Source organism: Anabrus simplex, chromosome 1 (genome assembly GCF_040414725.1).
Source record: "Anabrus simplex isolate iqAnaSimp1 chromosome 1, ASM4041472v1, whole genome shotgun sequence".
NCBI classification, from domain to species: domain Eukaryota; kingdom Metazoa; phylum Arthropoda; class Insecta; order Orthoptera; family Tettigoniidae; genus Anabrus; species Anabrus simplex.
This window is the reverse complement of record NC_090265.1, coordinates 1,146,872,056-1,146,888,009: the sequence shown is the minus strand read 5'-3', so window position 1 is coordinate 1,146,888,009 and position 15,954 is coordinate 1,146,872,056. Positions and strand designations below refer to the sequence as shown.

The window sequence follows — 15,954 nt, the reverse complement described above, 5'->3', positions numbered from 1 at the left end:
TGAAAGCAGGAATGCATGATTCTGCCAAAATTATTTATTCTTTTGCTAGTGGTTTAACATCGTACTAACGCACCACAGGTTTACGGTGATGCAAGGTCGACAAAGTGATTGGGTTGGGAAGGCAGTAGCCATGGCCTTATTTATGGTACAGCCCCCAACATTTGCCTGATATGGAAATGGGGAACCATGGAAAACCATTCTTCAGGGCTGATGATGGTGGGATTTGAACCCACCATCTCCCCAATGCATGCTCACAGCTACACGGCCATAGCTGGGCACCCAACAATTATAGAAAGTCTTAGAAATGAATGTGTTTGGATTAATTTGCATGCTACTGTACACACTGAATAACTTACATCAGACTTATGCAGAGAGATTTATATCTAGTTATAAACTGAACCAATTACATATTATTATAATGCCAATACAAGTATATATCTCAGATCAGATGTGAAGCTTCCAATATCTGTTAAATTACTATGATTTTCTTTCTCTGGATTGGACCATGTTGCTACTTTATGTACCTTATGTACAAGTTGTCAACATTTTGAATACATTGCTGTATTCTTTATCAAGATGACTGATGTAGACTTACTTGATCTGAGGTAATTAATCTATCCAGAAAGCTAAAATAAAATAAAATAAAATCACTCCACTGCTGGCTCCCATGAGCCCAGAGAACACCTTTGGAACATCTGGAATGTACCTCTTGCTCGGCACGGTCAGACGGGCAGTTTCTGTTATTGTTTTGTAACTTGGGGAGATGCCATGTTTTCATAGTCTGGCCTGCATACTGGTAAGTTGTGTGTAATAGGCATCCACACCTTTCTGATTTTGTAGCCTTCCTCTAAACTGATGCTGTTTGGGTATTCCATCGATAGTCCCTCAGATTTTTCAACTGAGAATATATGCTTTCTTACTTTCCAGGATTTGTGGTTGTTACACTACATTGCCATTAATGACTGAACACCCACTGAAAGGAAACTAGCTCGATCCCTGACATCACTCGAGCGTATCATGAGCCTATATAACACCTTGAGCAATTGGTAGAAATGTTTACTAGTTACACAGCAGTCAATATGGCCATACACAAGCTCAATGAGACTGAACAAAGCATGGTTATCAGAGCCCGCTGATTAGGTCATTCCATTAGCAAGATTTCTGGCAAGTTTGAGATACCACATTAATAGTGAGTGATGATATAGAAATGCCAGGCAGTTAAAACCCCTACCTCAACCAGGGAAGCCAAAACAATTAACATACAAGAATTATCGATGTCTCTGATGTTTGGTGAAGCTTTGTTAGAAACTGTGGTCACAGACTTAAGATTGGCATCTGAAATTGATGCCAGTATTCCAATATAGTTGGTCCATTATTGGACATTATAAATTTTAAAGCTAAGTCATTCTTCGTTGCCAGTATTTAGCCCCAGTGTGCCAATTTGGGCTCATCAAGTGGTAACTAGCACACCTACCAAGACTCATGGCTAGTGCATACTATGGAGGCCACTGCATAGGGTACTTGGAGCCACCAGCAGTGCCAGTGTACTATGCAATTATGAATTTACTCATTCAGGACAAATATTTCAAGTTTCCTATGGAAATCAATATTTATATCATCTGACGGCCTAGCAGGCATCAGTTTTTGTAAATGAGACAAAGTCTCTCATAGTGCACTGACACGGCCGGTGGCTTCAAGTAGCCTACACAGTGGACTGCAACCAAATATGTATTTTTTATTTATTTATTTTATTTTCTACACAGTAACAAAATCAATATTAATTTTGATTTCATCTGAAGAAGAAACACGTAACATTATATTTAATATATAATATAATGAACTCTGCATGAATACATTGTAACCAAATATGTATTATTCTTGAATTACATATGCAGCAGAAACTAACTGTACTCTAAAATGTAATGTTCTCTAGTCCAACCTGTATATAACCACTAAAGTAGTAACTCTTGTATATACTGTATTGTAAAATATTGTAATGAACTCTGTACAGCGCATTGTTAACTTGTTAACGTACCTCTCATCCAGAATATAGTAATATCAACAATGTAATATCAACTGTAACCAATTAAAGGAAATAAAGCAATGAGTGGTAGAAAATCCCCTCCTCACCTTACCCTACCAAGTCAAACCTCTTCACCAATCACCCTACCCCTCCAAACCCCCAAACTCGCCAAATCTCCTGGCCAGAGAGAAAGCGTCACCTTCTAAGTGGACTTACCCTCCCCCCTCCAAGAGGAGAATGAAAACCTCTAAACTGAATTGAATTGCCTCCACAGTATGCACAAGCTCTGGCAACCGAGAATGAGTTAGCTGGAAAATTTATAATGTCCAGTAATGGACTATTTACATTGGAATTAAAAATGTATTCATTCAGGACAAATATTTCAGGTTCCCTTTGGAAATCAATATCTATATTACGATGCTAGTAGTCGTATAATTCACTGGTAGGTGTTTGCAGTTGGACTTCATGGGTGAGCTGCAGCACATAAACCAAGGATCACTAAACTCAATGCTCACCATTGACAACAGTAATAACCAAGTTATGTCGTAATGGTGCACCTTTTCAGTACTATATTATGCAATGTTTAAATTACATTTCTAATCTAGGAACTAGTTTTGGCCTTGGCTGGCCATCATCAGCCATAACACAAAACTGTACAAACACATCTAATAACTAAAACAAATGTATGAACATACACAAGTGACATAAAGGTATTAAAAGCATCTGAGATTAACCATGTGCACAACATGTAAAATATATGATGAATTTAAAATAAGGCTCTAAAATCCTTAGATGTGTTGCATTATGTTAAAATGTTTCATTAATGCTTCCTGTTAAAATATCTTGAAAAACGCTGAAAAGTTTCTCTGTTGGAAATTGCCAATGGTTGAGTCAAGGACGGCACATGAAGATATGATTAAATAACTGGCATATTCTTAGATTGCAGCTGGCAGCGATTCGTAGTTCAATGCGGTGTCTATGAAGTTAACCTTTTGTTGCGACATGTGGTTCGTGGTCTACTGCTCTGTGCTTCATACTAATGACAACGTCTTTCAACAACGTTTTTCAAGATATTTTAACAGGAAGCATTAATGAAACATCTTAACATGATGCAACGCATCTAAGGATATTAGAGCCTTATTTTAAATTCATCATATATTTTACTTGTTGTTTGTTCATACATTTGTTTCAGTCATTAGCTGTGTTTGTACAGTTTTGTATTATGGCTGATGATTGCCAGCCAAGGCCAAAATTAGTTCCTAGATTAGAAATGTAATGTGAACATTACATAATATACAGCAGTATTGAAAAGGTGGACCATTATGACATAAGTTAGTTATTATTGTAATCACAATTCAATACAGATCAAAACCATGAAGTTTATATCCTATGATTGATAACAGTAATGCAAAACAAGTCACCTGTGATCTCTAGAACATGGAAGAGCACTATATGGAGTGACAAACCAGGTTACACATTGTGGCAATCCAATGGACGTATATGGGCCTACCTAATGCCAGGTGAGCATTACTTGGCAGAGGAAGAATTATAGTGCGCACCTGTTCCTTGTGATTTGGTCTTGGTCAACTGGTTTTAGTACCTTGAACCATGAATGCCAAAGCCCAGTGGGGAATATCAGACAATTCTCTTAGACAATTTGGAAATGGCCCTTTTGATTTTCAACATGACAATGCTGCCATTCATTAAGTGTAGACATAACTGAATGGTTTGTGGAAATGGAAGTGAACAACATTGAACGGCCAGTCCAACAGCCCTGATTTAAACCCAACTGAGTATTTCCAGGATGAGTTACAGTGCCAGTTGAAAGCCAGACAAGACCATCCCAAAATGACTACAGAACTGTTGGCTATGTTACTGGAGAATGGAAGAAACTACCTGCAGACATCTACCAAAACTTAGTGGAAAGTCTTTCTGGTAGAGTAGAGGCTTTGATAGTGGTGAAGGACATGCTGACATGATAACAGCTCCAGATAAGCCAGTGCCTACAGGTATCCAATCATTAATGGTAATGTAGTGTATATCTCATGAAATGGATGTTGAGGCTTTCACAATTTCACACTCACTATCATTTACAATTACAAGCTATTATTACAAGATATAAAGAGAGTTTCCAGAGGGTTAACTAATAATTCATTTTGTTCATATATACACTAGCTGTCAAATGCCATGGCAACACAGATACGTTTTGTGCAACTCTAGGATAGGAAAGTGCTTGGAGTGGGAAGATAGCCTTGGTATATGCTTTATGTGAAAATGGGAAACAGAACCTTGAATGGTCAAGCTGAATGAGAACTTACAGGTACACAACCTGTACCTGGGTACTGCTTGGTCATAAAAGATAGTTGCTTTTAAAAATGAAATATTTGAGCAGTGCATAACACCAGAAACTCCCAACAAGTTCTTTTTGCACTAGAATTGAAAGGTATTAATGGTCTCTTTACTGTTCTTAAAACATTGCTTCTCTGTGAGAGATAACTATAAACTCGACCAGCAAGGTGTTAACAGTAACTTGCACTGCTTCAGTATCCTTATTATAAGAAAACTGCTATTTATTTTTTATAACTACAATAGATAATTTGATTTTATTAACAGAACAACTTTAGGAAATTATCACTGAGTAGCAGAGTTACAAACTTGGAGACAACTTGGTATCCTATGATATCTGTACATCTGTCCAGTTATTAATTATCATTTAGTCATCATAACCTTAGTTGGTGGACAGTGTGGCTTTATTTTCTTTTACTAGAGATCCACATTATCCTCTCCATCAATCTGTCCAGATGGGATAGCCTGTTTAGCTTCACCAGCAAATTTCATGATTTTATCAAAGATCTACCACAGGTTTATGTTCTGTACTTTATCTGATGAACAGTACAGCAAAGATTCTTCTGCTGGTAGGAGAATGGTTGGTAAGAAAGTAGAGATAATTTCTAATTGTCTAAATAATATTATAGAGTATGCAAGTATGATCACACATATGACCCTTTCTTTATTATTTGATACAAAGTGGCACTTGGTCTTTTACAGATGTTTCATTATTCACCATGATTTATACAGTGTGGTCCACAAAACTCCTCAAAATTGATGAAGATATGCAACCCATCTAACAATGTTAGTTCTTAAGGTTGGTATTGCTCTGCTTGCCACCTGAATGTCAGCAATATAACATGAGCCAATCTTGCACAGGAAAAAAAGTGTTATATACAATCACTGCACCAAGATAGGAGGACCATTCCACAAACATGTTATATGAGGGCGAATCAAAAAGTAAGTTACACTAGCTCGCTGCGATAGCACGCTGTGTGTCGTGACTATGGCCAATGCGGAGCAAGCTACAGTAACTGCTGACACGTCCGGTAGGAAGGTCGGTGTGGTATCCCGTAGTATTATGCGTGCAGACCACACTAAGCTCATTGGTGCGTCAACCGGATGTTCACTCCAAACTGGAGGTGCGTGCAACGATCAGATTTCTATGGGCTAAACAGCTCAATTGCATGTACATTTATTGTGAAATCACTGCTGTATATGGTAAGCATGAAATTTCTTGCCCAGGTATTGTAATGTGGTGTAAGCAATTTGATGCTGGATGCACGGATCTCACGGACGAATATCGCAAAGGCAGGCCCACAACGTCCGGTACCATTTCAAATGTTGAGCGTATGGACGAGATCATTAGAGAGAATCTGCGCTTAACACTGCAGAAAATTGCCAGCATGCTAAACATTTCATATGGTAGTGTGTTCTCCATTGTTCACCAGCACCTTGGATTTCGTAAACTGTGTCAAAGATGGGTTCCACATCTGCTCACCGATGTTCACATGGGACAACGTTTCTAATCGTCACTGGCATTTTTGCAACAATATTCTATGGAGGGCAACGAGTTTCTGCAGCAAATCACCACAGGGGATGAAACATGGGTCCTCCACTTCACCCCTGTAACAAAACAAACATCCATGGAATAGGTGCACACCACATCATCACCACGAAAGAAGGCAGGAATGGTAATGGCAACAGTGTTCTTTGACACGGAGGGTGTGGTGCATGTGGAATTTATGCTGAAAGACATGACAATCAACTCAACTTCATATTGTCAAACGTCAAACTGGTTGCGTAAGGCAATTACAGAAAAGCGGCAGGGAAAATTGAGCGCTGGTATGATTTTTTTGCATGATAACACTCCTCACACGGCCTGCCAAATGTCCGAACTGTTGCAGCAATTCAAGTGGAAGGTATGGCAACATCCTCCATACAGTCCAGACTTAGCGCCATGCAATTATCATGTGTTCAGTAAGCTGAAAGAGGATCTTGGTGGACGATGATTCCGAACTGATGAGGAGGTGAAAGCAGCTGTCTTCAGGTGGTTACAAAGTGCTAGAGGTGATTTCTACACATCCGGAATCGAAAAGTTGGTTGACCGTTCCAAGAAATGTTTACAGTCTCTTGGGGACTATGTGGAAATGTGAAGTTACGCTGTATGTTGTCATAGCCATGTTGCCTATGTGTAGGTGGTTTCATAAATGGCCATAACTTGGAACTGTAACTTACTTTTTGTTTCACCCTCGTAATAGATGTACCGCTTAATATGATATAGTTGATAGATTGTGCAAAGTGATCTGTTGTGGTGGAACCTAAATGAATGCTATAGAACATGAATATGGCATTGTAGATGAATTGGTAAGGTCTTTGAGGTCTGAAAATGGAACCATGATTCAAATTCTGTCTTTGAAGTAATTCACAGCTTCATTATACCTATGTATGGCAGAGCATCCCTTTGATACAGTAACACAAGCTTATATTAAGCATTTATTCTGCTTGAACTCCACGACTATACAAACAAAGTCACAATGCGAATACAATGTTATGTTACTCACTTATGGAGATACATGACAGAAATCATTACAGTCACAATACCTGTATCACAAGTGATTTCCTGAGAGAAGAAAACCAACAGTCAATATACATTCTGAAACCTTGAACAATGCTTGTGCACAATCGGGGCATTTGGAAGGTTATCTCCTGTTAGAGATGCTCCTATAACATCTAGTTATAATGAAGAAATTGTTTTAGATGCTATCTGGAATGTCCCTCATACTGGCATACAGGCCCTTATACAATGGACCGGTATCAGCCAAACATCTTTATGTGAACATTACAAAACAATACATTTAATTTGCACCATTTGTAATTACATCAGGAGCTCCATGATCCGACTTCAATGATTCCAAAACATTTTGTCCATGGATACTCAAGGTGAGCAATGATGCACCCATTTTATCAACAGTTCTTTCTTTGAATGAATCGTGATTTCACAACAGCTATCTACATATGATACAAATGGATACTTTCAGGCCCAAATAAGAATACATTCTTTTACAATAAGGAGCTATGTACCCATAGTACACAGTAAAGAAAAAAGAAAATTAAATAGAGGTACAGCCTGGAACTTAAACTTGCATCTGGATGGTCTGGTTTCTTAACCATAAAAGAATGTGCATGTGTCGTCTTAGCTAGGGTGAGACCTAGACATTAGTAGGAAGTTCACAGTCTATATGGTACCTGTTCATAGGTTTAATGTAGGCTTCCTGTTATAACAAAAGTATTATTTGAAGCTGTGATCATTTCATGCATTAATTACAGTGTCTATCATTAGTGCTAATGATTTTGTTTGGATTGATGAGCTTAAACTCAGCCATATTGTTGTTGTAATCCTGTATAAGATCAGGGACTGATATTCTTAGGGCATCTATAACTATGTATGGGTTGCATAAAACTAAATTTTACAGGGCTAGTGGACCACTCTGTATACGTATAAAGCTCTTTCGAGATTCATTCATAAAGGCACTCTGATCTGGTCATCCTATGGCTACTGAATTCTTGGCTAGGAATGTATTCATATCAAGCATTCTACAACATTCTGTCTCGACACCACACATAAAAACCATTGCATGCATACCTTTAAAATTCACACACACTCATTTAGACCTTCAGTCATACATTGGGAATACTGAAGTAACTGGTAATGTTATGCCTACCCAAGCTTCAAGGAGATGAGATATTATTTTTTTAAGTGCTGATAAAGAGTAAGGAATACAATACACTATATAGCTCCCTGACTTTTCAACACAATTCAGAGCATAGAGATTAGAGATTTGAAATTAGTAGAAAAAGTCATTATATATGAAATAAAATACAAACTTTTTGCATGTCAATTAAGTTCCCTTTACTGAGCTTCAAGTTGGCAAGCAACCACAGAAAATTATCTTTAAAAATCATGTCAACAGTGACAGTGTGTTCTATATTGATTAGTATTTACTTAATGAGGAACCAAATAAGGAATATGAAGGAAATATTATATTAATGACAGAAATATCATTCTTATGTAAACTTCTGAGTTTAACAAAGTCAGCAGTTCTTAAGATTTCTGTTTTCTAATATAAATAATTTTATTTGTCTTATTATTAATATGATTATTTTTATATTTTAATTCATAAAGTAAAAATATTGGATATTATTACAGAATAATTACTGCATTACTTCATAAGATAGAAAATCAAAAAGTTGTAATATATGCAATCAAAGATATAGTTTCTGAATATCTGATATTTTCAAAGATGCTTTTAAAGCATTTTCCACCTGTAACTGCCTTGTGGCTCACATTGAAAATGATTGTTCTCTAATTACTTCTCAAGCAATTACGAAGGGATCAAAATTACTGTACTATAAGAAAGAATAATAAACTTACTTGTGTGCTGAATATAAGTCAAGTAATTGCTCATAACACTAGTCCCTTGCACTGAAGTCACTCGATACTCCAAGATGAATGTAATAAATATAGAAGTAAGATACCTCAGGTGAAATGAAAATACAAAAATGATTTACAGATTTTATTAAAGGACCATCATTCTTATCATTGATTTCTTAATTCCATAAGAACTCTCCACATTTGACCTCTTTGGACCTCTCCATAAATAAGTAGGCTATACAGCCATTAACTTCTTACAAAAAGAAAAGTGTTACAATCTAACAAAGGGTTTCTTCCTACTTCTGTATATAATTTAATTTAATATAACAGATTCTAGATATCTTTATTCTAGATACCTTAGACGCATTATTATAACGAAGATTACTACAACTGCATAGACTAGGATGGAAAGTTCTGTATCGGTAATTCCTTTATGGTTTTTTAAATATACACAGCCAAGGGCCTATTTGTTATGACATCTTGTATCTTGGAATATCTCCTTAGTTAAGCAGCAGTGGGTATATTCAGAACTTAGGAGAGTGATAAATGGAAATGTGAAAGAATTGTCATCTCTTACAATGCAATTCAAAAGGATTTCTCAACAGATATAAATTATACAGCAAAATCTTCATCATACACCAATGTACAAAGAATAATGAGCTGAGAAATTATTTCTTCTTTATCGCATCTTCCAAAGTGCCCCAAAAATAACAACCCATTGCCACACAACTTGGAAAGAACACGAGATATGATAGTGACATCTACCTCTCAGTAATGATTTCAAATATTAATACTTGGTTCACATGCTCAATTTATGAATCTCATGCTAAACGTAAGATTCCATTTGTCTATCAGTCTCATAAAGGGACCAGACTAGAATCTTCGAAGTTATAAGAGATAAAGAAGGATTACCATTGAAAAATGATTACGGATATTTATTTTTACTCTTTGCATTAACTATGAGAGCTAAAAGCCTGCACACTGTTATTTACTTTGACTAAATAGTTCACATACAGACGTAGAAAATAATTTTCCTGTAGTATTAATAATAACTAGACATCAAACTACTGATTCCTACATAGATTTTGATTGAGAAGTGTAAAACCTTTTAAAACTTAAGTTCTTTCAGAATATTTTCCTTAAGAAGCTGTAAAAGACAAAGTGAATGCTAACACACAATGCCTATGTATTCAAAATTCTCGTTTATAAGCACTATAAGTAATAAAAAAGGATTAAAAAGAAAAGAAGGATCAATAAAGAAAATTCCAAGAGAAACAACTATTGAAAATACAGGATCTGCAGCAAATTACAACCTACAAATTTGTCAGTTTTAGCTTGAATAATTAATTAATGGAGAAGGTTTTAGACTTCGTAAGTGACAGTCTTATTTAGTAAGATTGCACAGACTGATATTTCAGCCAATTCATGTTTCGGTTGTCATAATAATTATATGAAAATCCGGAATGAATTTCCTAGTTTGGTGAGAAATATATATGTGCACTCAATTTCACTGTTAAGATCTACTGTTCTTCGCTATAAGTTCACATACTGCAAAAGAGAACTCATCAAAATATAACTTCTTAAAAACTTTCTACAATCTAATAAATACGTGAAAAGTGTTCCACACTGTACTTCACATTAATGCTTGAAAATTATTCCCGGTTACAAATAAAATGCCAGCTTATTTCAAATTATACTTAGTAACTAATCAGACCTCACTAGGCCTTCATTTATCATAACAGTGTCTCTCTGTGAATGATAACTCTTAAAAAACAATTTGTAAGGGATATATCTGCTTGAAATTAGATTTTACTATGAGACACTGTCCTGAACCCATGTTGAAAGACACTGAATATAGAGCAATTAATCTACAGTGTCAAGAAGCCTTCCAACGGCTAATTATAGATTTTTTTTTTTTTTTTGCATTATCAGCTATGTCACTGCTTGTTCTAGTCTGATACCCAAACATTTACATTCAAAATATAAAGCAGAAACTTAAATGTCTGTTTTGTGTACTAGAGGAAACAAATTCAAAAGAAAAGATTTTCAAAAGAAGATGTGGGGAATACCATCAATCATCTAGCCATAAGCTACAAATAAACATGTGTATTAATATGATCTATGTTATCTACATTAAAAGCAGAATTTCTTCTTTTCAATTCTAAGTATGTATCTGCAGCTTGCTCAGCATACACCATGATATCTCTGTTATACAGGTTCTATGTACAGTCTCCTAAATTCCCATCTCTTCCACTACAAGTACAATGGTTTCACATTCTAAATTAACATTGATACAGATGCATCTACTCATAGCTATCTTCTATCAGGACTCCTTAGAAAACATAAAAAAAGGTATTATAAATTACATCATCAAAGTCAACAACTTTCTTCAATCTATGCAGCAAGAACAACATTTATGGGCATGCCTTGTTTTATCAACAACTAGCAGATTAGTCTAAGAAACTAAGGAATAAGAATAACACTGCCAACTCATCTAGCTGTGTGGACTGCACCTAACAACATTTGGGAAGAAGATCACTACAATCTGACTAGAAGGAAAGTGAGTGAGTGATTGAGTGAGTGGCTGACAAGTTGGTAAGCTGCTCAAGCTGCTACCAACTTACTTGGGATTCTTGAGACCAGTTTCAGTGGCCTCAACACACGGAATGATCGAAGCATCCGCAAATCCACATCCACATTCGACTCGGCAAATATCGTCATCGACCTAAAAACACCCGACAAATCTGACATGGCTGGCAAAAAAAATGCAGTGGTGAAAAATTCGAGTCAACTTTGGAGGGGAGTACTTACACCAGGCATTCATGGAAACTAAAGCACAACTGTAAAAAAATAAAGAGAGAATAAATCCTAATTTCCCATATTACAGCTGGAAACAGAAACAAATAGGCAGGTTTGATATAAAATATAATACTCAGAATCCCAAATCTAGCTTCAATTCTATCTAAAGATTAGAGAGATTATGGTTTTGCTGCATAGTCAAAACTTCTGTAAGATGTTATTTTGTAATGACTGTAGAAATAATTGTTTGATAGCTGCCTGGTGTTAATCTTAGTTATCACAATGTCAAGAGTGACATGTAGATAAATTATTACCTAACATATGTATGTTCACCATTTACAATCTCCTATATTCAATGTAGCACATTCCTAAATGGTTGACATAAACACAAACTGGTCTACCTGCACCCGCCCACATGTTTCTCTCCGCAGCAATTAGACATAATTGGGAATATTTAAAAGCAGGTTTGTTAGAAATCAAATCACTTAAAAACAACCACAAAATGAGAAAATATTTTGAATATAGAAATTATATATTTTTTTGGTAAGAAAATGAATACCAAATTTGAGATATTAACCACCTTCATGATGCGTTTGTGGATCCAGGATGAATAATTACATTTGAGCACCTAAATAACCTCCTTGTAAAATAAACTAGAGCATTATTACACATCATAACTTCGGGTTTTAAAACATCTAATTTACTACACTGAAGGTCATTTCAGAAGCTGTAGAATGTGTATTCCTAAAACCACAAATGCCACAGAAGCAACCTCTTGAAATGAATTCATATAAATAGATGGCCTTAAAAAGTAGTGTGAAAGAAGATAACTTGTATCTATCTGGTTATGAAGAAGTACATTTCTATATGAAAGAATGTTTAATTTGAATATTTAATTAGAAAAAGTTTGGGAAGGTGACACACCAAGAAATACATTGAAATCTTACCTATGTAACTTATTCATACATTCAAATTAGTTTACTGAATATTCCCAAAAGAAAATCCTAGGCCATTGTTCATCCACAGTTTTTAAAGTGAACAGAACTACTTAAACTTCGCCTAATGATTTTCAAAAGTATAGGCATGCAAAATCCCTTTTATCTCAAAGCTACAAAGTACTGAAATATCGTCATTAAATTTTATCTTCTTATTCCCTTAAGCAATGTAGCCTGGTTTACGACTGATCCCAATCTTCTTGAAGATTTTTATAAATATTTTGTTTATTTTAAATAATAAAGTTACAATGCGCAGTAATAATAGCAAATGTAAGTAAAACAAAATGAATATGAGTCCAATATCACCACACATCAGTAAATAACAAAATTATAATGAAAAGATGCACTGTACTTACCCTGTGACAACTACAACGAAATCCATCATGTTCCAAATATTGCGCAGATATGACCGGGGGTGAAGTACAAAACCTAGTGCTAAGATCTTGAGGGATGCTTCTACACAGAATATAGCAAGGAAATAGGTCTCCGTTTTTTCCTGAAAACAATAAAGATCATTTAGAGCAGTTGTTTGATAGAGAAGGATGCAACAGGTTTTACCATTATTTTAAATATACCTATGTATTCTGGCTATTGAAATGTGTAGAATGGAACTGAAAGGAGAAAGATATCTACAGAAACAAAACATTAGAGGTCTGTTTTGTATGCACTGACTGGCTTAGAAAATGTCTTGGTTTAAAATTTAAAATTACATCAAAATATTATGAAAGTACCAGTAGTTTTTAACTTGTCTGTCAGCTTGGTGCTTTATATTCGGGGTTCCTACAGTCACATCCTAGTCCAAGAACCATGTGTAACATGATGATGATGTTTGTTGTTTAAAGGGGCTAACATCTAGGTTTCATCGCCATAAGACCTATCTGTGTCGGTGCGACGTAAAGCCCCTAGCAAAAAAAAAAATATATATATAGGTCATCCGCCCCTAATGGTACAAAATGAGACAAAATGAAATGACAAATCAAAAGCCCAAAAATATCCACTGATCACAATTCAAAACGTGAGGATGAAGAATGAATGGATGGATATGAATTTAAAACGATCAGTGGAACCGACCCACAGTGCCTCACATGCACAGAAGCTGGCGTAGAACAATAGTATTACTGACCAAGTGACTGCTTCTATAACACAATACTGAATCGATGACACTTGTAGTCGAAAAGGGTCCAAAATCCAAGCCAGTGGCCCCTCACAATGGTACTTATCGCTAGGAAAGTAGAACCATGGTATTTGTCATGTTGCGGTACTAATCAAAAGTAGCGTAGACTCGCGGTATTCCACACATTATGGTACGATTCACAGGTAATGAAATTCGCACATGTATTACAGACCTGTGGTGTTTCGCACATTGCGGCGCCATTTACAGGCAACGTAAACCTATGGTGTTCATCATATAGAGTGTACTAACCACAGGGACTCATACTATCCCGTGGTGTTCCTCATATAGTGGGTACTAATCATAGGCAAGTCAGAACCATGGGTTCTCACATCCCATGGTGTCGCTCATATAGTGCTGCTAATCACAGGTACTGTAAAAGCCGTCACGCTCTCATATGCTACTAATCACAAACCTATTTTGTACCCAACAAACGTATTTCGTACTACACGCAAGTAAAAGTGACCCATGGTGTTCCCCGCATTGTGGTACTAATCACAGTAGTGTCATGGTTCTAATTTGATCATCCCTTGGTTGCCCCTTTTAGTCACCTCTTACGTCAGGCAGGGGATACCGTGGGTGAATTCTTCGACTGCGTCCTCCACCAACAGGGGTTGTGTGTTTGGTCCACGAGAGGTATTTTATTTCTCTCAAGTCTGCCAGCAAGCCGGTTTGGACCCCCCTATCCGCCACCTGGGATGCGCCACGTGGGAGTAACACCACTCCCCCTGCTACACCAGCGTAGTAGGTTCATGGCCATGCGTAACAGTTGAGCGAACAAACAAATAGTAATAATCCATACTAATATACAAAGAGGTAAAGTTTGTTTGTATGTAATGGCTAATCTCAGGAACAACTGGACTGATTCTAAAAATTCTTTCACTAATAGAAGGATACATTATCCCTGAGTGCTATAGGCTACATTTTATTTTCAAAACAATTCGAGGGGGTGGGGGGGAGCGACATGGGGAGATAAAAAAAATACTAAGCTAATATAGGTGAAATATCGAATTTGTCGTACAAGGATGAGACAAAGCTCTATTTAAGCCCCTTGACACAAAGAACAAAACTCGGTAAGCCCTATGGGCCTAAAAACCATGTTTTAAAGCCCTAAAACCAACCGTTATTGAGATATTGGCACCACACTACCCCTGCTCTAGGAATCGGATAAAGAAATGAACTGCTGTTAACATGGTGACATCAGCTCCAGTGTGCTTACAGCAGCGAGATTATCTACAATATACCACAAAAACCTAACATGTTACAGACATACAATTTGGTATTTGGATCCCCTTTAAATAAAAGAACACATTTTTGTTTTCAGAAAATCCACTTAAGGGGTGAGGGTTGAAAAGAAGTGAGGAAGGAGTTGAATTCTTTATATGAGGATACATTTATCTCAGAAACGGAAGATGTTACAGACGTTAAAATTGGTAGGATGTACTTGGAATCTCTTTGAAAAATAGATGAATGCACTTTTTCTGGAAAATCCATTTAAGGGGTTGAAAATTTTTTAAAAAGAGGGTGATATTTTTAAAGGAGTATCTTCTTTTCTTCTACCAGTTTTCCCACACCTGTGGGGTCACAGGTGCGAACTGTGTCGCACATGTGGATTTGACGCTGTTTTACGATTGGATACTCTTTCTGACGCCAACCCTATGAGTAGGGATGTAATTACTATTGCGTATTTCTGTTGTGGTTGGAAATGTGGTGTGTTGAGTGAATATGAAGAGGAGAGTGTTGGGAAAAACACAAAGAACTTGTCCTCGAGCCAGAAGAATTAATCACACGCGATTAAAATATCCGAATAATCACACGCGATTAAAATATCCGAACCAGCCCGGAATCGAAACCGGAACTCTGTGAACTGAAGGCCTCAACGGTGAACTCTCAGCCAAGGAGTGGGGCAGTTTTTAAAATTAGTATATCTACAGTATATCCCATAAACTTAATATGTTACAGGCATGAAAATTGGTATCTGTAATCTCCTTTAGAAATGAAGAAACCCCGTTTTTTGACTGTTTCGCACATGTAGAGTTCCATGTCGCATGTTCCAGATTTAGCTCTGCCAGTAGCTTAGTCATCTTAGTCCCAAAAGGCAATGCCACAAACATGGTTTACAAAGAGTTTCTGGTGTAAATGACATACAATTTTTTGGTGAGTTTTTATACTTTAGGGATTTTCAGATAATGTCTTAATGCGA

At 36.5% G+C, this 15,954-nt stretch overlaps 1 protein-coding gene across 1 annotated transcript in view; it reads right to left on the bottom strand.

The window, feature by feature from the left end:
- cac (cacophony) overlaps positions 1-15,954 on the bottom strand; it is a 778,098-nt gene that overhangs the window by 714,680 nt on the left and 47,464 nt on the right. Inside the window, 1 exon segment of the mRNA XM_068225468.1 lies at positions 12,937-13,076. Coding sequence (XP_068081569.1) covers positions 12,937-13,076 — 140 coding nt within the window.